At 47.4% G+C, this 24,769-nt stretch overlaps 1 protein-coding gene and 1 pseudogene across 1 annotated transcript in view; both read right to left on the bottom strand.

The window, feature by feature from the left end:
* Positions 1 to 24,769, bottom strand: part of MYH11 (myosin heavy chain 11) — a 120,703-nt gene that overhangs the window by 49,087 nt on the left and 46,847 nt on the right. The window contains exons 4-7 of the mRNA XM_090276970.1: positions 20,071 to 20,098; positions 5,949 to 6,051; positions 4,287 to 4,307; positions 1,959 to 2,051 (exon numbers count right to left, since the gene is read on the bottom strand). Coding sequence (XP_090133096.1) covers positions 1,959 to 2,051; positions 4,287 to 4,307; positions 5,949 to 6,051; positions 20,071 to 20,098 — 245 coding nt within the window. The remainder of the gene's footprint in view (positions 1 to 1,958; positions 2,052 to 4,286; positions 4,308 to 5,948; positions 6,052 to 20,070; positions 20,099 to 24,769) is intronic.
* Positions 21,895 to 22,696, bottom strand: LOC150009222 (small ribosomal subunit protein eS1 pseudogene; annotated as a pseudogene).

Raw genomic sequence — 24,769 nt, 5'->3', positions numbered from 1 at the left:
GGGAGAGGCTCACCTGTGTGAACACATCCCCTAGGCTTGCTCAGGCCTTGACAAAACCCTCACATTTTCCCCGTCAGGAAGACAGTGGAATGACTGGGACAGCCACGGTCATTGCAACTGTAACAGAGAACCTACCGGTCGTGGGTGCCTCCAAAGAAGGCATCGGCACCCATGAGTGGAGGACGTTTTTAGGGGTGAAATTTGTGCTCTTATTTATGACATATAGAAACTTGATACTGGGTTGCAACACACAAAGGCAGTGCTTCTCAGTGAACGCAGCACATGTACCACGAGAATTTTGGAAATCTGGGGGAGTGGCTGATTGGGATGTCACATGATGGTGGGGGCTACTCTTTTTTAGTGGGCAGGGGCCAGAGATGCTAAGCACCCTGCACTTACCAGGGGGATCCTAGACACCAAGCACTGTCCACCTCTCCTACGACTTTCAAATGTCCCATCTGACATTCATGGGAGTGAAAAGCCTATTTGTAATTAGCTGACCTAGAACCTAATCCTGTGTTAGATAAAAATACACACCAATTTTAAATGTTGTTTTAATATAAGAATGTCACATCCATGTAACTCTAGAGCAAGTTGTTCTTTGGATTAGAGCTTTTTCAAGAGGATGTCATCACTTTGGAAAACTCCATCCTAGGCATCAGTCCCCAGACACCCTCACCCTGTCTCAGTCTGCATTTGCAACGGTCATGGGCCCAGTGATTCTGCATATAAATTCGAGTGTATGACTATTTCACTGTGTCTTCTTAGGTCATCAGGCCTGAATGCTGAGACACCAAAATACACATTTTAATTGTGAATTGTTTTGTTTTATTTCTCTTTCATATTGCAGTTAAGTCATGATACTGATTTGTTTTCATCTGATGTGTAGAGTAAGTGATGTTATCCATAACTCTAATTTTGGAACGAGGAAAGGGGACATTGCATAGCTATTTGTTATAAAAAGTGGGTCTTGAGGGGGACAGAGCTGGGGACCACCACGTGAGTATAGAGGACACAGGGATGCTGAGCAGAGGTTTCCACAAAGAGTTTTTCGCAGGGTGCCATTCCAGTGAGTGACAGTTAAGAGGAGTACCCACAAATCAGCAGAGGCTCCAATCATGTGACATCCCAATCAGCATCTCCCATCTCAATCTTTCCTCAGAATCCCCACTTTAAAATATCTGCCTGACTCTCCTATGGAAGCCACCATAGTTTATACAACAAAATAATTTTTGTCTAGGTGTCATCAACCGCCCACTTGCAGGGTTCTCCTGCCCCCATTAGGCTCAAGTGAGAAAGGAGAGGCCCTCGAAGCCTGGGGAAATGTGTGTGGAGAGGTGGCATCTCCTGCCTTGCGGACCATCATCTCCCCAACTAGACCACAAGCTTCAGGAAGGCTGTAATTACATCTGAGTTGTTCGTTATGATCCTGTAAGCCTAGTTCAGTATCTGATACACAGTAGGTGCTTAATAAAAATTAAATGAGCAAATAAAAAAACCCACAGACAATGGTGTGCGTGAAAATACCTACCAGAATGACTGTACACAGTGGGTGCTTCATAAATATTTATGAAGGATGTATGTGCCTAGTACCAAGTAGGTGCTCAATTCGTGTTTTGCCAAATAAACAAATAAGTATTGGATATAAGTGTTCAGCCCATATTAGGTGCTCATAAATATTTATTAAATCAATTATGACCGTCAAATGCCTAACAGGGTGCCTGGTACACAACAGATTCTCAATGAATATTTGGTGAAGGAAGGAAGAAAGGAAGGAGAAGGTCCCTGAAGGGTTGTAAGGTCCAGACAGGACTGAAAACAAGCAAAATGCGTGACGTATACCTCAGTCCCTTCCACTTGGACTCCCCTTCCAAACACAGACTCTGCTTTCTCAGGCAAGAGGTGACGCCATAGGACCTGAGCCTTTTCCAGAACACCACCATGGCTTGGCTACTTACGAATCGTGAGGAGTTGTCGTTCTTGACTGTTTTGGCGTTGCCAAAAGCCTCCAGAATCGGGTTTGCTTGTAGAAGCTGCTTTTCCAGCTCACCCTAAAATTCATTCATATCTAGTTATTGGAGAAAGAGACCTAAGCACTGATAGCTCTGCCCTAGATGGATGTTGTCCCAAAGCTCAGCCCTTAACCCACGGGTTCTCACCATCCTATCACCTACCCGCTCTGAGACCCCAATGCTAATGTCCAGATTCACTCGAGGGTTTCAGAAGAGAAGCAATTGGCTGAGTTCTCTGGCAGCTAGGGCCTCTCTTCCCTAGGAAGGCTGCTTTTTCCTAGCTAGGGCCTGCTCGTTTGTGTAATATCACTGCCATCCAGAACTTCCGCACTGCCTGACACCGGGATGTCCGGGAACGGCGCGCCATGCAGCTGTGCAGTGCGCGACCTGCTCTACCACACCTGGATGGCGGTCCCGTTGCTGCTTATGCTTAACAAGCAACCGCCTTCAAGCTAAACCGCTCCTGATGGTTTTAGTGCAGTTTTTTTCTTCAGTGGCCATTTTACCTTCGGCGGACTAGTTTTCTGAGGGCTCCTATGGAAGACGAGTAAGGAATGTGCAGAACCCACCAGGAATACTTTTAACGGACTGCAGAACAAAGCTACAAAGCAGGTTGCCTGAGCTCCATTCAGCAGGTTAAATGCAGCGAGACTGTACACAGCCCACTGGCCCTCTCTTGGGGGCGCCTGTGCGCAAATGCAGTCACGTGATTAATCGTGGCGGGAAAGGCCAACGAGGTAAGTCATGCCGGGAAGCGAGGCGCGGCTCATTGCCTAGCCCTCAAAAACGGCGGCTGCAGACTAGCCCAGAGGCCTCCTGTCCAACTTCCTCCAGGTCCCGCTGGGAAGTGGCGAGCTCCTAGTGTTTTCTCCTTGTTCTGTCTGCTGAGATCCCTGTCCCTTTTTTTTCCAGGGCAGCAGGGCTGGGCAAAAGGAAGCCAGGCGGGGAAGGTTCTAAATGGGGAAAGGGCGTGCACAACTTTCCTCCTGTTCCTCTGCTACCAGGAGGGCATTGTGCAGCTGTCCCTACAGGGACAAAACAGGAAGCTACTGTTTATTTATGTGTTTGTTCACATGCCTTCCTCCTTTGCAGCTCCCAAAGAAGAAGAAACCAAAGTGTCACCTCTGTGAAAATCCGGCCACAGGTGGAGTCCCCGGAACTGGGGCTTGTGGAAATTTATGACGAGAATGATGGGCTTTCCTTGGTAGTGGGAAGAAGACTAAAGGGATCCTTTTCTCAACATGAATTTGGGGTCCCAATATCCCACAAAAAAGTTTCCTTTTCTAGAATGGGAATTCCAGCTGGTGAGACCAAAAGGTTCTTCTCAGGAGAGCTTTAAACATAGGGGTCTGGTCCAAACCGCTCACATTATGGATGAGATCGTGGCCCAGAGACGTTACATGTCTTGGCCAAGGCCACAAAGGAGCCGCTCTCAACCAGGATCCTGATTCTCCTGACCCATCTAAGGCACTGCTGCCCAGGGTCTAATTAAGATGGACTGAGTGTGATCCTAGTACACTGGGACCCTGAAGGCTCTCTTCCAGGCTGAGACCCATGTGCCAGCCCCCCAAGCTCTGTGTTAGACATGAGTTCACACATGCAGAGGTCCAAGCAAGAGGTGGTTGTGTGTCGCATAGCTGGGGCCTTACCATGCCACCAAAGCTAGTGCATCGCAAACCGCAAGACCTCTGTCTCTGGAGCCTCGGGTCAAGCAATCAGCATGCAAAGAGAGACACACACTGCACACACATGCACAAGCACACACCAGTGCACAGGGGACAGGACTCGGGGGAGAAATACAGGGACGATGGCCGGGAGGAGGGAAGGCGGCGTGCCACAGCAGTGCCATTAACTGACTGTCAGTCAAGCCAGAGAAGCTTTAGGCCCAGATAATCCTAAAGCATTCAACCAGATGGGAGAAATGACTCTAGGGCATTCCAGGCAGGGGCACTGGTGGTGGAATCGTTGGTGGGGAGGCTGGGGGGCTCATTCTGAACTGAGAAAATCCATAAATCCATTACAGCCTGGAGGATGGTCCCGGGGGTTCTAATGGGAGTCCTGCGGGTGGCAATCACGTCCCCACACCCCACACTGGCATCGGACACCCGCAGAACAGCAGTATTTTGGTGCATTTGTTGGTTTGGGCTGTGAAACTCGGGGGCCTCGCCCATTCTAATGTCAGCTACGGGGCTCAGGGGGTGCAACAGGACCATGCAGATCTAAAGACACTCCGTGCCTCCCGTACACACCAGGAAAACACTCCCAGTTACTCACGTAGGCAAGAGATGGGCCTTGCTGTGGTCGAACAATACAGTATAAAACAAATGTCAGCGTTATTTCAATCACACACACATCAGGAGCTGGAGAAGAGATGATGCAGCGCCCCCCATACCCCAGGCAGCCTGCAGTTCCCAAGGTAACGAGAACAGCAGCAACCTCTCTTTGACTCTTTTTCTTTCTCTCTGTTCGCTCATTCCCATTTCTAATTTCTTATAGACCCAGACGTTTCAAAGGCTTTTGTAACTAGGAGCCATGGTGGGATCGTGAAGACCATGTCAGATGACATGCTGTCTGAGCGGTGTTTCCATGTGCAGAGAAAGAAGTGCTTAGCACCATAGTACGCACTTGAGAAGGATCAGTCATTTAAGTATTATTATTTCTTATTCTCACTGTTCTGGGGAAGGAAAGGAAGTGGGAAGCAGCGGCTAACTGGCACGCAAACCTTGGGGCTACCTCCCCTTTGACAGCATGCCTCGACTGCTGAATAGAAGTATTGGGCCTTGGGTTTTCTGCCTTTGTTTGCGGGAGGCAGATTGCTGAAGCTGACACCGGGGCCCTCCTCAGCTCTCCAAGGGCCTCCAGACATGCTGGCCTCCATGGCTGCTCCAGAGCTGCCTCTGAGCGCCAGAAGCAAGACCGGGACTAGCAGGGACCAATGACACCCAACCCATCGTCAGGCTCCATCCTGCCATCTCTCCTGCCCCAAACCTTCCACAGAGGCGCCGGGAAGGTCCTTCAGCAGCCCCATTGCTTGTCCCCTCTCCTGGGACAGATGAGGCAGGGCTGGGACAAGGAGAAGGAAGAGAAGGATAGACCCAAGAAGGGATCATTCTAGAAATCCACTTTTCCTTGTCTTCGAAGTCCTTAATCAAACACATCGTGGAGCTACCTGTACGGTTAGTTGATGAGTCCCCCTCTCCCCCATGTGTCTAGAAGCTCAGCGACTAGAATGACAGAGTCTCTTGCACTCATCGCCAGAGCACATCTGGCAGCGCCCGGCACACAGCAGAGGCTCCGTCACCAGCACTGGACCGCAGCCCACGCGCTGAGTGACACCAATATCCCCACCCCCTGCCAGAGGGACACGGGGAGGAACGGCAGGGGTGCCACACTCTAGGGGGTTCACAGGTTCACATAAAGCGATGGTTGCCAACCAGGGTGACTGTGCTTCCTCGAGGACGCCGAGCAACGTCAGGGGACAGGCTGGGCTGTCGCCCTGGGGCAAGAGTCGCCGCCAGCAACTAGAGGGAAGCGGCCAGAGGCGCCAGACACCCTGCAGTGTGTAAGACAGCCCCACCACACAGAGTTACCGGGTCCAAAGTGGCATTGGTGCCACTGTGGAGAAACCCTGATGGAAAGCAAGACTTCTCACTGCGGTGGGGAGCGCGGGGAGAGCTCCTCCCGTTTCGCAAAACAGGAGCCCTTGGAGGGTGATCCTGGCTGATGCAAACACTTGCCTGGACCCAAACGCCACACCCCAGGTGGAAAAAGACCCCTCTTGTGAGCTGTCAGGGGAGGGGACAGCTAAACACGGACCCGAGTGCTCACAACACCAAGCCCTGACCCTCTAACAGTGCGTGTCGGCTCCTCGGTCAGGCCACAAGCCCGGACACCTCTCTGCTCAGGCGCAGCCACCGACCAGGAACTGCCACTCACCGTGATGCTTGTGTCCTTCTTGCCCTTGTGGGAGGAGGCCACCACAGCCAGGTACTGGATGACTTTCTTGGTGTTCTCCGTTTTCCCGGCTCCAGACTCGCCTCTGAAAGACATGGGAACAGTGTCCCACTGGGGATAACCCTCCGCAGGTGTTCTGTGGGTACCTTTCTGCAGCTCCGTGCCATTTGCTGAATAGAGGAACCAGGCTCTCGGCAGGGAAGTGACTTGCCCAGAGTCACACTGCTGGTGGACAGCAGACTCGGCCACAAACCCTGGACCAACATCTCAACCCACTCCTCCTGAGAGGGAGGATGAAAGAAAGAATTCAGATGAAGAGAGTGAAAGAGAAAATCTGAGTTTTCCTACCAAGTTCCAAACTTAGGTTCACTGGGAATTTTAAAAGAGTATTGTATTTTTCAGAGCAGTTTTAAGTTCAAAGCAAAACTGAGCGAGAAGCACACAGAGTTCCCACATCCCTCTGTGCCCCCCCTCACATGCACAGCCCCCCAACTCTCAACACCCCCACCAGAGCGATACATTTGTCACAATCGATGAACCTGCACTGACGCGTCATTATCACCCAGAGTCCACAGTCTTCACTCCAGAGCTCATACAGAAGAGTCGTATTGCAAATTATCTACTTATAAGGTATCAGTGGCTTTGTGAGAAATGGAAAAATTAGGCAACGGGCAGCCTTCCAGAAAGGGCGTAAGTATCTCTCACAGTATCGGGACCTAAGATAAAACCTTGAGAAACTCCCCTTCCAGAAAAAAAGGACTGGCTGTCCCACTAGCCCTTGGGCAAATTAAGTCCCTTCATCCCCTGGAGCACCCCACTCTGGCTGTCGGGTGGCTAGTTCGGTGTCAAAGGGTAAACCTGGTTGAGGTAACGCTTGCTGAGATGAGGAGGGCACTGTATGAGGGTAGATCTTTTTTTTTTTTTTTTTTTAACCAAGGTGGCCTTCTTGAGCCAGCTGCCTCTCTTGGCCACTAGAGAGCATCGTGGTGGGATTGCTTCACGCAAGAGTTCCAGTCCCTGCCTCTGACTCCCGCCACCTCAAGTGAGAGGGAAGGGCAGGGCCTCAACCCAAGCCTTCGCCTGCTTGTGCCCTCCTCCATTTTCTTTGTGTGCGTGTGCGTGTGTGTGCGCGCGCCCAGGCTCTTGCATCTTCTGAGCTCACTGAATATTCTGAAATGCAAAAGATATTTTTTCTTTAGGTCCGGAAGAAAATGTGTCCACTCTGAGGTGAGCTCAAGGTTCTCCATGCTGAGCCAGTGCTGCCAGTGCTAGTGTGGTCCCTGCTCTTCTTTCTAATCAGGAAATTTTTAAAAATGACTTTCTCTGCCAAGGGCCCATTAATAACTTTGCTCATGGTTAAAAAAAGAAAGAAAGAAAAGAAAAGAAAGAGGAAACATGTGCCTTTAATTGCTGGACGCAATCCTACAGGCCCCACAGTCCAGAAACCAAGTGCCTGATTGCCAGGAACAAAGAAAAGTCTCACGCTCTGTCCTCTCCCTTCCCAACGGTCTTTATTCCCAAAGGCCACATTACTTCACGTGGCCTCAGAGGCACCTTGTAAAATGGGAATGAGAGGTAAAACCAAGTCCAAAAAAAATAAACTTTAAAAAAATCTTTAAGGCCAGAATGGACTTTGAAGGGGGAGTAGAGGCCCTGTGCTAATTGTTTGACATACATTCTCTCCTTTACCTCCGTCCCCCAATCCTGAAGGCAGGACACATCCCTTCCGTGTTATTACAGATGAGGAAGCTAGCCCAGAGCAGCAAACAACTTGCCCTAGGCCACGCAGCAAGGTCAGGGCGCAGTCGGAAAGTCAGGTCTCTGATTCCGGTGCCCTCAGCACTCTTTTACTACATTTTAACAAGTTATTGCATGACACAGGCCCAGTGCTCTAGGCACTTGCCTTCTAGGACCAGAGGGAGGGAAGGGAAAGGGAACTGGTATTTGTTGAAGAGTTACTCTGTGCTAGGCATTGGCCTCACAAATCTGTTCTTGTCGTCCTCCCAACAACCTAAGGAAGGCGTTCTTGACTGTCCCTGTCACCCACTTGGGGAAACTGAGACTCGGAGAAGTGAAGTGTTAGGTCCCAACTCTTCCTGCCATCACACAGATAGGAAAAGGAGAAGGAGTGAGAGTTGAACATGGTTCTCCCTGATGCCAGAGCCCACACTTTATTCTGAAAAGTGAGAGAAGGGGGTGGAGTGCAGGAAAGACAGGGCAGAGCCCTGACAGCCCTTTGCCAAAGAGTTGTTGGTGCACTTGCCTCAACAGGCTCTTTAAAAATGTAACCACAGATCAACAAACCAAGCCACCCAGTCATTTGCACCTTAACATGAATTACTTCAATCAGGCTAATGTCAGAACACTCGATAGACATCCCTCGAAACTGGGGAAGCCAGCTTCTGATCAGAGCAAGAGGAAGGAGAGACGATTTTAGTGTGGCAAACCACCTCGTAGGCGGTCCTAAGCCCATTCAGATCCAAGACAGGAGTCAGGAGGACAGCATGCACAGTGGCCCCGCATCACGGCTGCCCATCTTCCCGTTCCCCCAGTTTCATCATTTTCCACCTGGGCCTTCAGTGTCTCCCACCTCCTCCCTTTTACAACAAAGACATTGGCACGACAGGGACCATGGCCCAGTGGTCTTCCGCCTTGTAGGGGAGGGGAGGCGGGACACAGACTCTGGGAATCTGCTTCTCCCCGTGTGGGCTGCTTGGCTCCGCAGTTTCCAAGTCCTTTTGATAAAAATAAACTGTCCTGGGAGGTTCTGCCAAAGAAAACACCCAAGCTCCAGGCTCATGGGTGTCTGAAGATCGATGTGCTCAGGGCTGCTTCAGAAATATTAACCTTTGCTTTTCTGACCCTAACTCTAGGGGTGAAAATACCTTCCTGGTCTGAGCACCCTAAAACCTCTGTCCTATTTCTTAGGAGATTTGGAGCCCAGGTCCCTCCTCCTGGAGGAAGCCTTGGATTCATGACAATATACAGCCTTATGGCCTTGTAATTAGGCCCCTGCCAAGTCCTTTGGCTCAGTCCAGTGCTGGAGGCTGGAAGGAGCTACCTAATGGCTGCTAACCCCTCAGCCCCATGCAGAGCAAGCTCATGGGTGTGTGACCTGTGCAGTCCCACAGGGCTCGCCCCCAGGAGGGTCCTTAATGCTCTTATAGCCATCTAGAAATTCTTAATAGCTTTTAAACAAGGGGCACTGCATTTTTATATTGCATAACTTTATGCATCAGGTAGCTCAGGGTTGAACATCATTTCCAAGTCCATTTCAGCTGGTGGTCTGTCCTTGGTAGTAAAGACAAACTGGCTCTGAATCTCAGAGCAGTTCAGTCCCTGGTGCTCATGTGATTCCCACCCCTGCAGATAGATGGCAGGCCTCTGGCACTTGTGCTATCCAACTCCTGCATCCCCTGCAAAGCCCAATTAAGCACTGCCTCCATACTGAATACTGCCGCCAGCTCCCCCACACCTCCTTCCCCTGCAGAGTCAATAAGCAAAATAACTCCAGGGCCTGACTGCCTGAGTTCAAATCCCTGCTCTGCCAGTTACCTGTGTGACCTTGAGTGAGTCATTTGACTACTCCCATGCCTCAGTTTCCTTATCTATGAAATGGGTATAATAAACGCTCTTATGATTAGTATGAGGACTAAATGGATGAATATATATAAAACATTTAGAACAAAGCCAGGCACATATATATTATTACTTAATAACCATTTTGCCCTAATGCTTATGTATTCTGTTCATATCATTACTTTCAATATTGAATTCATACTATCATTAAACTACAAAATATATCATTTTTTCCCACTATTTAAGCCAGGTGCCAGCAAACCATTTCAGTAAAGGGCTTTGCCTGTCCCTCATTCTCTGTCCCAACTACTCAGCTCTGCCTCTGTAGCACGAAAGGAAATGTATCAACAAATGGGCATGTTATAAAGTTCCAATAAAACTTTATTTACGAAATTACAGACAGGGGCCAAATGTGGCTCATTGGTCAGTTTGCTGACCCCCAGCTGAAGTCTTCCAGCTCTTTCCTGTCCATTTTAGATTAAAGGTCAAACTCGTCCCCAGGACCTAGGAGACCCCGCACATTTCTCTCTGGTCTCGTGGGCCCACCGCCCCTTTCTCTCTAACCCACCCCTGGGCACACACACAGTTACCCCTTGAATACAGAACTTTCTCTCAACCTGGGGCCCCTCAATGGACTAGTCCCTTGGCCAGGGCCTCCGATTTGTTCGCACTGGATGAGCTATGTGCTAGACCAAATAGAACTCGTGTCTAAAAATTACATTCATTCAATTTTTAGAATCTTAACTACATAATCACTTGTAGCGAACTGTTAGTCCCAACCTGGCTTCTGAGGGGACACAGTTTGGGCAGCTCTTCTCAACATACTTTGGAGAGCCCTGCATAATCCATGCTCACAGCTGCTCCTAGAGTCAGGGGCCCAGCCTCTGTCAGAGGTTCAAGAATCAACCAATTCCTCCTTGCTTTGCTTTCCACTCAGCTTCTCCTATGTGATTGAGGGGGGGTCAGTGCTTCCCTTGACCCCTGATTATTTCCAAAAGCTAATACCCTGCTATCAACTTATAGATCTTCAAGCCACTTTCACTGATTTTAGCAATGGCCAAAATAAAATTTAATAAGGACAGCTAAGCTGTTGGTGGTTTGGGGGTGACTGAATGCACTTTCAAATAACAGTTGAATGGTTGGGATTTGCCTTTTCACATTGGCCGATGCCTGCTTATCCCTGAGGACTGGTTAAGTGCAGGGCAGTGTGCTGGTGGGCAGCGGACGAGGAGAGTGTCCCCAGTCACTATGAGCATATATTCCAGGAGGGGGACAGACAAAAGGCACAGAAATGAATAAATAATCAAGATCATTTGAGGTGGCCAGTATCACTTTATCAGGGTAACGGGATCGAGAGGACTGAGGTGTGGGCTGGCTGCTGACGGCACAGCTGTGGAGGAGCTGAGCCCTGAGAGATGCAAAGGAGTCCCATGGGAAGAATTGAGGTAAGAGCACCAGGCAGAGGGGACAGCAGGGACAAAGGCCCATCGTAGGGAAGTGCAGGGCACACTTGGGAACCAAAAGGGGCTGGTGGGACTGGAGGGGCTGGAGGGTCAGGAGGGAGGGGGATGGTAGTAAGTGATGAGGGAAGAAAGGTTGGACTGGATCACAGACAACCTTCTAAGCCCAAGTAAAAAGCGTTGATGTCATTCTAATAAGTACAGGAAACCATTTCAGTAGGAGGTTGGGGGTTGAGAACCAATGTGGAAGAAATCAAAGTTTCAGGGTGGAGAACAGATTATACGGAGGATAATATCGTAAGTACATAGTGATCACTGGTACAGCAGCTGATCCTCACTGGGAGCTGACCATGGGGCTGTGGCATCTTCTGTCTCTTACATGAAGTAACTCCTTTCATTGCTGTGACGATCCCCCAGTGGAGCACTTGCTGAACCCATTTTATAAACGGGGAAACTGAGGCCCAGAGACATTAAATGAATTAGGGAGAGGCAGTGGAATCTGAGTAGACAGAGGTGAGAAATATTTCAGAACCACAGTGTCCAGTGCAGGAGCCACTAGCCATAGGTGGCTATTTAAATGAACTAAAATTAAATAATAAAAATCCAGTTCCTTGGTTATGTTAGTCATGTTTCAAGTGCTCAGCAGCCATCATCACATAAAAGTCCTATTAGACTGCACTGTTTTAGACGAAGCAGAACCTGTTGTTGATGTGGATGTTAGGGGTGAGGGAAGGGTGGCTTTGCCTTCATCTTTGCACCCTCTCCATAAACTCAGCTCAGAGAGGTTAAGCAAACTATGCAGGGTCACACAGCTAGGAAGCTATCTGTAAGGCACATTGCACCCTACTCCCTTCTGCCACCACACTGAATTCATTCACTCAATAGATGATGTTTGAGCAATGCTATTTTTCTACAGATGCAGACAAGCAATGTCACTTTTCTACTTTGGTACGTCGGCAGATGATGCACGGCTCACACATGGGCCTGGCCCATAGGTACTCAGAGGACTCTCGGTTGCCCCTCAGAGATGTCCACATCCTAATTCCAGGAACATGAGACTATGTTATCTTACATGGCAAAATGGACTTCGCAGATATGATTAAGTTAAGGGTCTGGAGATGGGGCAATTACCTTGGATTATCCTAGTTATCCAACGTGATTATAAGAGGCTGGTTGGAGAGCCAGAGAAAGAGATTTAAAAATGCTACAGGCCGGTTTTAAAGATGGAGTAAGAGGCCATGAGCCAAGGACTGTAGGTGGCCTCTAGAAGCGGGAAAGGAAGGAAACACCAACTCAGCAGGTTGTCTTAGCATTTACATCCATACACCTAAGTGGTGCTACATCATTAGTTCTGATCGTTCATTGTTAAGCATCAAATGTTGGTTTCTCACCATGGAAGAGGGGAATTCAGCTCCCATTCAACTCTCCCCTCTTACCCATAGAGGCGATTTGGTCACATATGGTATTTCTGGTTAGCTCAACACTCGGGGTTTGCATTATAAAGATGACAGAAACACTACACACGGTTGGGACCCTTCATCCACTGTAATTGCTCCTCTGTCCCAGTTTCCTCTGGAATTAATAATTACCTTGTTTTATTATTTTCCAGTTATATATATATATATATATATATATATATGTATGTATATATATATATCTCAATCCCAAACTAACTACAAAATGCCCAGATCTCCCATCAGTGTATTTCACTGTCTTCGTAGCAACCACCATCTAAAATTCTTATTTATCTAATTCTCCACCAGGACCCCCCAGGACCCAGCACCTGCCTTGCACCAATTGGTGCAAAATAAATATTTATTGCCTGAGTCTGTCCTTTTGACCTTGGGAGTTTATTATAAAGAATGTTGAGGAAGAAGTTGGAAAAGCACTTTTGAAAAGCAGATAGCAGGCTCCAGTTTCAAGTGTGGCAATTAGAATTCCTTAGCACCTTAACTCAGAACTTGTCATTCACAACTCTAAACATGCAATGAAAGTTGTAGCAGCAAAAGTCTAGAAATAAAGCCAGGTACTATTAGTATATGTTAATAACTCTGTTTATAAGATGATCTTGCCTTTTTTTGAAATGCTAAATACAGTATTCCCTCACTTATCATGGGTAATGCCCCTGCCCCCCCATGATAGGTGAAAATCTGCAAAGTAGGAACCTTACATTTATTTTAGTATTTATATATTTTTAAGGTTTTATAAACCCTTCTGACACACTTATAACCATTCCCACTCCCTTATTAACCTTTCCCACTCCCTTATTAACCTTTTCCACACTTTTATAAACACTACTTATGTTCTTAAACATATTCTACACTCTTAAAGCTACGTAACTTTAACAACATACATATAGAGGGCTGCAAAATGCCGCAATATAGTGAAAAATCCGCGATAAATAATTAAATATAATATTTTTAAAAATCCCGCAATACAGCAAGGCTGCAATAAGTGAACTGCGATATAGAGAGGGACTACTGTATTAGAGGTTAAAAGAATATGTGTATGTGTGTGTGTTATCGGGTGTTGTGCTAAGTACTTTCTGCAGGTCACGCCATGAGAACATGGCAGAGCTGAGTCCAGGACTCTATATTTGTCTGTCTAGTACACTGGCCTGTCCTGGAGCCAAAATGGCCTCACATTGGCTTGCTCAGGGCTTCCAAGTATTGTCACAGCATCTCTTAGGAGTGAAAGAGACCCAAATGTCCCCCATCACTTCACTTCCTCAATCAAAAGAGTCAGTTAACATGCTGAGAAACTTGGCCCAGGATGGGCTCACTCCCAGCCCAGGATCCCCAGAAACCTCTCGTCAGCCCCCGTACGCACCAGCTAACCCCAGAAATTTTTCTACCACAGGCTGCACTGATGGGTCAGAAATTTGGGGGAGGAGCCAGACACTCTCACAGCAAAATATCAATCAGAATCATCAGAATCTACAGGGCCCTCCATTCCTCACCCTGCTCATCTTTCTCACCCCTTCTGAGTTCCCAAATGGGCCGCTCCAGACCCCTTCCTCTGCTGGAGAAGACTACTCCCTGATGCCCCCTCCCATCCCCACCCGCCAAGTCCTCTCTCCACCCCAAAGCAGAGGGGTGTGCCCAGCTCACATCTGGTCATCCATTTAGCACCCTCTGTGTAGATGACCCCTGACAAGCATTTCCAGCCCTGCTAGCTCACTGGCTAGCCCAGCTGCTTCACAAATGCCAAGACACTGAATAAAAACACAGGTTTTCCTAGTTCCAACCCAAGCCCCTGCATCAAGGTCTCTGGGGCTTATCTGGGCCATTCGTCTCTTCAACCAGGTGCCCAGGAACTGATGTGCTGCCACATTTGGGGACAGAGGTCCAGCAGGACCCATAGCAGGGGTACCTGAGATGTCTTAGGCAGCACATGGTCAGGAAATGAACAGGGTGGGGCAAAAGGAAGCTTACGGTTGTGAGTGTGCAAAACAGAGTTTATTCTTGTATTACTATTTATTAATTACTGTATTATTTTCCATTTGAACAACTGCAAGCCTACTTTTGCCCCACCCTGTATAAGCGGAACAGTAAGACAATGATCTCCACAGATAACACCACAGAAGGAAACTGAAGTTAAAACGCTGGCAGACACAATCTTAACCAGGTGATGAAGGTTAACATCACCAGTGACAGGTCACATTAATGTCATATGGATGTCCTGTGACTATCATGTCCTCCTGATATGTGATGAAGAAGGCACCTCACCCTGTGCCATTCTTCTCTCAAACCTGTAACTCCTGTCTAATGACAAGAACACCAGACGAACCCGAACTGAGCACATTCTGCTAAATCCCTGACCAGTCCTCTTCAATGCTGCCAAGTTCATGCAAAACAAGGAGAGTTTGAGAAGCTGTCACAGCTAATGGGAGCCTAAGAAGACAGGATGACTACATGGAATGTGGTATTCTGGATGGGATCATGAAACAGGAAGAGGATATTTGGGGAAAATCTAGTGAAATATAAACAAAGTCTACAGTTTAATTAATAGTCATGTGCCAATGTTGGTGTCTGATTGTGACAGATGTCCCATGGTAGTATTAGATGTAATGTCAGGGGAAACTGAAACTTGATGAATGGAATATGGAAGCTCATTGTAGTATCTTTGAAATAGTTTGTAAATCTAAAATTATTTCAGGATAAATATTTCATTTCTTACAAAGTGATTGCAGTTAAAGAGCACTATTAATTTAATAATAATGTGCATATACAGTCAAAATCATAACCGTGGTGCCAGGCAACAGAGGTTGGGGAATCACAACTCATGTCTCGTTCCGACCATTTCATACCCGAGTCAGCAACGTACTTTTCAAACCGAACTCCTGAATCAGGGCCCTTAATTGCTATGCACAGCATTGGTTTTTTGTGATCCAACTTCTGGGGACCCATCCTCAAAGACACAAGGAGAGAAATTGCAGAAAAAGTCCTGCCAACAAAATTCTTTAGAGGGTAAAATTAAAAACGACCTAAAAACTAACCCTTGAAATCTGGTTAAGTAGTTCTATAGCTCCATGGAGGATTAGCAGTCATTCAAAAGGCATATTTGTAAATGAGATGGAAACATGTCACAGGTGGTCTCTATCACAACTACTCAGCTCTTCACAGAGCTCTAACTCAGGGATCCCTGGCGCTGTGACGGCAGAGCTTCTAGCACAACCAGTATTCTGATTCCTAAGCGTAGGTTTCTCTCTTGTCCACAGTGTCTCCAACAAGCAAGGCTCAGCAGAACTTCAAAGACCTAACCACCACCACTGCAGCAGAACACCAGCTAACAATGATGGGCCACCTACTGTGCTCAGTCCTTCCCTACATTCCTCCTTCAATTCTCCCAACAGCCCCGGGAGGCAGCAACAATTAATATCCCCATTGTACAGATGAGGAGACTGAGGCTTGCGGACTTAACCGAGTTGCCCGGGAACACATTGCTGGCATGCAGGAAAGCAAACCCAGATCCGTGCTGCCAAGGGCTCCCCTCCTAACCACAGCCACGGCTCTCTTCAGATATCCATGTCCTTTCAATATTGTGCTGTGTAATCAAAAACACCTTTTAAAATCCTACAGGCCTTTACCAGAAAGTAGTTTTACAAAAAGAGTGACAGGGATTGGGGGGGTGGGGGCTGGGAGGGCTGGTTGGGAGGTAACGCAGCCCTTGGGTGAAGCACTCAGTGCAAACCCCTCAGAAGCCCCACAGGTTTACAAGAGTCTGCACTGGCCCTGGGGGAGAGTGGCAGGATAGCTGTTGTCCTGAGTCACCTGCCTTGGAAAGGAGAATGGCCTGAGACCAGGGTGTCCTGCCAGAGTCTGAACAACCCAAATGGCTCGGAGTGCTGTTTCCAGGTGACCTGTGCAAGTGCCCCTGGACCCGGAGAGGATCAGTGCAAGTGTGCCTCCCTGAACGGCCAGAGCGACCTGGTCCACACTGTCCCCCTAGACTGCAAGGCCCTGCAGGGTCACCTCTCTGACTGCATCCTCCCCCCCACCTCCTTTCTCCCTGCACCAGCCCCTTGGACTTTCTGTCCCCCGAAAGGCAACTGGGTCCCTATCTCAGGGCCTTGGCCCTGGCTGTTCCCTGTCTTAAAAATTTCTCCCAAATTCTGCCCAGGGCTGGCTCCTTCTCATTACTCTGGGCGGGCTGCAGGTCTCTTTTTCTAAACCTCTGGGCTAAATACAGAGGATGCCAGACGTGTCTCTCCCTGCTGTCCGCAGTCCACGGCGGGGAGGGGTCAGCTGGGGCTGTTGCTGGCTCATTGGTGAAGCCCAACGAATGAGGGTTGGGCCCTCCAACTGGCCTCGAAAAATTTAGCTCCGAGTCTCACTCTCCCCAAAAACTTGCTGTGTGCCTCTGGGAAAATCTCTTAACCTTTCTGATTTCCTTCATAAAAAAATGATGTGAGTGAATGTGATCCATGAGTTTTTGCCTCTGTTCTTCCAGGACACGCATGACAATAATAGCTTACCTGGTTGAGAACCAAGCCAAGCCCTGTAAGTCACGTATGATGTCTTACGGGGTTTGATGCTTAGTCAGATACACACACATACACACATTTATATAAATATACATATATACTCATTTATATATACATATATATATATACACTAATTTTATATAATATACATATTAGTATTCACTTAATCCTCACAACTCTATGACTGAAATGCTATTATTATCATCCCTACTTCCCCACTTCATAGGTGAGAACAGGTAGCCATAAAGAAGTTACATTTTGTGGCTGAAGATCCAAGCTAGTGAGAGGCAGAGCCAGGATTGCCACCCGGGTGGTGTAGCTTTTGACCCCCACTCTACACAGTCTCTCGGTGACATGATCCAGTAACAACCCAAAGCCCCTGCCATGGACGGACCTGAATTCTGAAGAGATTGTCCCTAAAGGCATGAGCAGAGAAGTGGAATCTCCTTTGACATGGAGGTTGGGTACCAATAGCATATAAGCCAACAAAACCACGAAAGTTACAACCTCAAAGAAACGCATCCATGGCTTTGTATGCAAGATCCCTGGACAGCACCATCTGTGTATAAATGTCAACTAGACACAGGGATTCTGAGTGTGTAACACAGACAATGCAAAAGAGAGCATGCTTGGCATGGCCAGATGCTCACACTGTAAGGGGCTCATGGAACAAGCTCCGTGGGGGGACCGGCAGAGTCCCCTGTCCCATTCTCATCCTCACTCTGGCATACATTACCCATAAGGGGTGGCCTCTCCGGCACTAGGTAAGCAGGTATATGTTTTCCTCCTGAAGAACATGCTAGTTTCTCCTAAGCGACATGTGCAATTGTGAGACCCCAGTGCTAAACCCCACTTGTCATGGCCATGGCCACCCCAACACACACAACTCACACTGGCCATAACCAGCCTGGCTGCATGTAACGGATCCAGTCCCCCACCATATTCATCATCCTGCTCCGTTCCCTCCCACTCAAAGCAATATTTGGAATACAAGTGAATGAAAGGGGGATACTGTTACTGAGACCAACTTGAATCTACTTTCATTTTTAATAAAGTGAATCATTCCAAATTTAGATGCTCCATGAAAATTTCTTGCAACTCCCGCAACTAACCGCTCCGTATGTGGCAGGAATAGTGGGTGTGGTCATCTCTGAGGAGCCTTCCAGGCCCGAAGTTCTGAGACAGAGGTTGTAAACAGGGTGGCCCACTGGCCAAAGCAAACCCACAAATAGGATTTATTTGAATGGTGCTCTGTGTGTATTCATGCAAATTAGGTGTCAATGTTAAAAAATTGGAGATTTCACATTAAAAACAACTAATTTCCAGCTTCTATTGAAATGTAGGGGTGTCAGGAGACACTGTACCTGCACTCTCCCATGCCAGTAACTGCTGCCGCCTCAAATGGGCCACTTCACCACACTTCCCACCATTCCCTACTGTCTTACACCTTGTCCTTTTAATATATTAACAATATTTGCTTGGTTTTACAACCTAGATGTCCTTTAATGGCTCTTTTCACATAGAGGACTTTTGCTGGGGGACAGACACACTCTCATCAAACTGATCTCTGTTTCTCAGAGAGCATATGGTCCATCTGAATTCAGGACTTTTACACATGATGGAAACTCTTCCCCTCTTTTCTTTGTCACCTCTGCTGGAATATCACTTCTTTGGATAAGACTTTTCTGTTCTCCTTGATTACAATTCCTCCTATTTACATGTTTTCCCAGTTCCTTACATGGGTCATTCTTCATCTTTTTGGAGTTTGTAATTGCAGAGTTACTTGGGTGATTTTTAAAAAACGTGTAAGTATTGTATAAAAGTTCCTGAAAAGGTAGTACCTTCACAGGGTCAAACAGTAAATTCAAATAACACAAAAGGGACATGTATGATAATGGTCCTAGTGGCTATCTTCCATCTTGTGGGATCATGTTTATTTTTGGTTCATGCCTAGTACTCACCAAGGGGCCTGGCCCATTAAATTTGTTGAATAATGAGGGATCATAGGAGCGGGTGTAGGGGCTGGTGGTGTATTAGTTTCCCCTTGCTGCTGTAACAAATTACCACATACTTAGTGGCTTCCAACAACACACACATAACTTCTGAACGTCAGATGTCTGACATGGATCTTACTGAGCTAAAACCAAGGGGTCAACAGGGCTGTGTTTCTTGCTGGGAGCACTAGGGGGCAGCCTGTTTTCTTGCCTCTTCCAGCTTCCAGTGGCTGTTCTCATCCTTGCCTCTCATCCCAGTCATCCTCCATCTTCAAAGTCAATAATCTTAGGTCAATTTTTTTCTCACGTTCATCACCCTCTGACTCTCTTCCTCTGCCTCCTTCTTCTACCTATAAGGACTCTGTGATTACATTGGCCCACCTGAATAATCCAGGATCATCTCCCTATGTTAAGGTCACCCGATTGACAACTTTACTACTATCTGCAACCTTCATTCCCATACCCCATGCCATGCAACCTGACATAGTCACAGAACCCAGGATTAGGATGTGGAGATCCTGGGGGCAGTGGGGTCGGAGGGGTGGCATTATTCTGCCCACCACAGGAGGGATTTTCCTGAGTGGTGAAGATTCTCTGAATGATTCTAAATTGAGTTAATATCTTCTGACCATGCACCCAAGTCCTCAAATAAACAATGACATGAAAGAGCAGATATGGCACAGGTATGGTTGTTAATTGTGAAATTGTCAGGTAGTACTATTTAATACAAGCCAAGACTTCCTCACCCACAGAGATGGCATCTGCAATTAGATGCAATTCTGCATGTAAAGTATTTAGTTCAGGGGCTGGCACACAGTAAGTGCTCAATAAATGCTAATTTAAAAGGGGGAGGCCATGCAAAGCAAGATGGCACCAGGTATTATCAATAACGTAGGTGTGCCTGACAGAGAACAAGAACATTTGTTCAACAAAACGTCTAGGGAGCATCACTCCCTAATGAGATACGAGGCAAGGTGCTTGGAATGGTGAGCAAATCAAAGAGCCTTGCCCTCATGGACCTTCTTTATTTAATAGGTTGAATCTCAACTCCAGAAAAACAGAAAAAAAAAAGCAGCTCCACTTACGTGCATAGAATGGACTGGTCCTCTCGATCTGAGAACAGAAAGAAAAGAGAGCCGTGAGTTAGAAGTAGCTCCGAGCTGAGGGTCTGGGCCTCCTGGACCTCCCATTCTAAGCTCTCACACCCAGGCCCCCTAGGGGTGACAAGGGGCCAGCTAGGCTCATTGCCCAGGGCATAGGGGACAAGACCAAAGCCAGGAGGACAGCAGAGCTCTTTTAGATACTCCTCCTGACCCCAAAGTCCTGGAGGCATCCCCAGAAAGATGCTAGAGTCTGACTTGTTCAGGAGGCAGGGATGTTCCCAGCCCCGCCAGCCCTGGGGGGTTGGGTGGGGTCCTGGGAGACTCACTCTGCCCAGATTTGGTCACAGACAGAACACAGATTTTGGAATCAGACAGACTGGGATCCATTTGGTCACTTCTCAGCTCTGTGGCCCCAGGCAAATATATTTAACCTCTCCATGCCCCAATCCCTTCATCTGGAATATGGGGTAGTGGACACTTTTTGGTTTGAAAATCCAGCACCCATTCCCTCTTCTTCCAGGAAGACCATCTGTGCTCCTTTAGGAGACGTGTCCTCTGCCCTGCCCCTGCCATCATGTACAGTCTTGGTGGGGCTGCCCCACTAGCTCCCTGAGCCACAAAGTGAGAACGGGCCCCAGGCGGTGTCAATCAGGTCCTCCGAGCTGGATCTAGGACAGGGAATCACAGTGGTGGAAACAGCTCTGTGGGGGCCCCACGTCCTGCCCCCCGAGCCCAAGCAGTTTCTGTCATTTCCCGAAGCAGGATCCCTAGTCTCCCCATCCCATCTGTGAGCTCCCAGACACTTCTCCATAAATTCCTTCCCTAGAGGAGGTGCCAAGTTGGGCTCTGATGCTCACCACCAGAGAATCCTGGCAGATATAGTGGGCATTGTGAGACTCAAAGTGATTAAGCAGGAATTACTAATCACCTTCTCTTAAAGTGGCCTCAGAGGGTGGAGCCCATTTTCTCGTCTACGATGGACATGGGGAGGGTTACCAAGACCTTTAATCATCAACCAATTAACCGTAACTGAGAAATTAGAGCATCATATCCACTGACGGACAACGGCAAAGCAGCAAGCATTTCTCCAGCCCATTCCTCAGCTCCATCTCCACCATCACAGAGCTCAGCCCCTTGGGATCAAAGATCTCCTTCGATCTTATAAAACCCTCCTCTAAACCTCTTCCACTTTGGATGTTTCTTAAAAAACATAAACATATATTTACCATATGACCCAGTAATTCCACTCTTAGGAATCTACCCAAGAGCCCGGAAAACATGTATCCGTACAAGACTTACATGTGAATGTTTACAGCAGCATCATCATAAAGGCTAAGAAGTGGAAACAACCCAAATGTCCATCAACTGATGACTGGATAAACAAAATGTGGACTTGCCATGCAATGGAATATTATTCAGCCATAAAAGCAATGAAGTCCCAATTCATGCTATCACCCAGATGACTCTCAAAAATGTTATGCCAAGTAGAAGAAGTCAGACACAAAAGACAACATATTGTATGATTTCATTTACATGAAATGTCCATAACAGGCAAATCTATCAAGAAAACCACCCCAGGGGGTGGGGTGGGGTTACTGCAAATGGGCATGAAGGATCATTTTGGGGCTCTCAAGCTGATTGTGGTGATGCTTCCAGAACTCTGTTAATTTACTGAATATCATTGAATTTTACACTTATAATGGGTGAATTTTTGGTATGCAAATTTTAAATAGCTGTTTGCTTTTTTAAATCATAAATATCTGAACTTTAAACATATTCTTGGACTGGGGGCTCAGAGTCATCAGCTCATTCAACCTCAGCACCTGCCTCATCCCCAGTAGCTTTTCCGGAACTGCTGCCTTCACCATGAAGCTCCATGAGTTTTCCCAATTTAAACCTGGGCTTTTTCAATATTTTGACTTTTCTAACAAAGACATCATGGAGTAAATAGACTGGCCCTTTTCTATGTATTTTTCAATGCTACCTGGAATCAATTTATTGAAAACTTCTTTCAAGTCTTTTGTCTGCACCTCTTGGATCATGATTCATAACATCTTCTTCCAAAGTTGGTGGACCTGTTAATGCTGAGAATAAGAGGTCTTCCAAATTAGACTGTTATGTTTTTCAGTAAAACCAACACAGAATAAACAAAGCAAATAACCACGGGTAGTCTTGACACCAACATGAGCTTCAATTGCAGTCTGCCAGTTTTTGACCATGGCGCACACTTTGTCACAGGTAAGATCCATGCAATGGAAGTTAGTCAGGCAGCTTTTGCCCTGAACATGCTCAGTAATTACCTTGAATTTTCTAATGCACCTTTATCGTTCTGAAGATCAGCTAGGCTCAATTCAAAACCACGGCCCTTGAGACCATCAGATGCAATTTTAGGTCCTTGAATTTTCATGATTAGTGTTTTTCCAGTATTTCTTATATTGAACATAGCTGGTGCTTTTGCATCACATCAACCTTTCTTAGAAAATGGATCAACCACTTTCTTCTTGGCTCCCTTTTTGCCACCTTTGATAAGGCGCTTGTTCTCGCCCACCACCACGGTGTTGCTTGGAGTGTGCCAAAAGGTTAAAGAGCTGTTTTTAAATCTGTCCATGGCTCCCCACTGCCCTTAGAGAAGGCCCCAACTCCGAAGCATGTTATCTAAGGCCTCCCATGACTGACTGCTGCCCACCTCCCCAGCCTTGGCACCTCTATCTCCCTCACTCTTAAAACCTCAGCAACCCCACCTAGAGCAACCCCTGAACACACCCCATGCCTCTCTGTTCAGGCTCTTCCCTCTGCATAGAAGGCCTTTCTCTTCTTTTCCTGGCTACTTCCAGTCTCAAAGATGACCCCTCTTCCAGGAAGCCTTCCCTTCTGTGATAGAGCCAGGGGGTGTCTTGGCTGTAAGTCTCTGTCAGCACTCCCAAACTACCGCAAACAGTCAACATTGCTCATAAAAATAAGTCCAGCAGCCCCCTCAAATAACCCACTGCTGCCTCCAAGCCCCTCCCAGAAACTGGAGCTGTCACTGGTTTCAGCCCATCCCCAAGACAGAGGCAATGCGCTCCCTCCAGAGTCCCACACATCTGTGCTTTTCTCTCTGCTTGTGTCTCAGCCAAAAAAAAAACCACCAACCCATCACAGACAGAAGCGTCCTGTCCTGTACCCCACTTCCCCTGCTCCTGGAACCTTAGCACTCAAGCCCTAAACCCTGACACAAAGAACGTTTAGCTTGGTGAGCTTTGAAGAAAGCCAACCCCAAACCTAGAAGACATGAGCTCCTTGATGCAGAGGCTCAATATACACAGAAAATGAATTCGTTCATCCAATACTTTTACAGCATCTGCCAGGTATCCAGCACTATGCTAGGTCCGGAGATTACCACACAGTATCCAACACTTAGCACATCCTCTGTGCCACATATTGTTTTAAGCATTTAACTCTTCAACCCTCACACATCCTATGAGAGACTTTTTATTCCCATATTACAGATGAAGAAGCTGAGGCACAAAGAAATTTTAAAACTTGCTCACAATTGCAGAGCTAGTAAATGAAGAGGCAGAATTCGAACCCAACATCTACTATTTATTGAACACCTACTATGCCCCAGACACATTGTCTGGCACTTCTCATGTGTGGCCTTTGATCCAGACCTTTTTGGGGTTGAGGAGGCTGAGGTTCGGTAGCCCAACGTCACACAGCCTCTTCAGTGACCGAACTGGGTTTTGAAGCATTGTGAGTCAGAGCTGGGGCTCTTTCTGCTTTTCCAAGATAGTGCACAGGAAATGGAACATGGGTCCAGAGGGGCCCAGGTTCCAGGGGGACGAGGGAAAGCATTGGGGGACAAGGCAGCTTGGGGAGACCAGCAGGGACCAGACAAAGGAAGGAGTGAGGACTGTTGCCCATGCTAGGGAAGCAGCTGTGCTAACCTCTAAGGTGGGAAGAAGGAAACCAGGGCATGGAGTGGCCTCCAGCTGGAAGGGTCTGCCTCCCAAAAATTGGATCTCAAATCTGTAGACTTGTCCCTTCACTGCTGCCGAACCCAGTCTAAGAACCATCACTTTCAGTCCAGATCCTCCTCCCCTGTCTCCCTGCTCTGTCTGTGCCCTGTGCCATTCCCACAGGGCAACCTTTCCTCTTGTAAATTAAAAACAAAAACAAAAAACAAAAAAAAAACTGTGGTAAATACACATAACAAAAAATTTGCCATTTTAAAGTGTACAATTCAGGGGCATTAAGCATATTCACACTGTTGTGCAACAACCACCACCATCCATCCCCAGAATGCTTTTCATCCTGAAAAAGTGAAACACTGTACCTGTGAAACACTAACACCCCAATCTGTCCTTCCCCGTCCCCTGGCAGCCACCATTCCACATTCGGCCTCTATGAATTTGACTCTAGGAACCTCATATAAGTGGAATCATACAGTGCTTGTCCTTTTGTGACTGGCTTATTTCACTTAGCGTACTATCCCTAAGGCTCATCCATGTGTCAGAATGTCCTTTCTTTCTAAGGCGGGATAATATTGCATTGCATGGTCTGCCACATTTTGCTTATCTGCTCATCTGCTGATGAACACTTGGGCTGCTTCCACCTCTTGGCCGTAGTGAATAGTGCTGCTAAGAACATGGGTGTAGTAAAAACACCTGTTAGAATCCCTGCTTTCACTTCTTTTGGGTAT

The sequence above is a fragment of the Furipterus horrens genome, unplaced genomic scaffold (genome assembly GCF_987537825.1).
Source record: "Furipterus horrens unplaced genomic scaffold, mFurHor1.1.pri manual_scaffold_5, whole genome shotgun sequence".
Classification (NCBI taxonomy): Eukaryota; Metazoa; Chordata; class Mammalia; order Chiroptera; family Furipteridae; genus Furipterus; species Furipterus horrens.
Note: the sequence above shows the minus strand (reverse complement) of the source record. Positions and strands in the feature narration are given on the sequence as shown.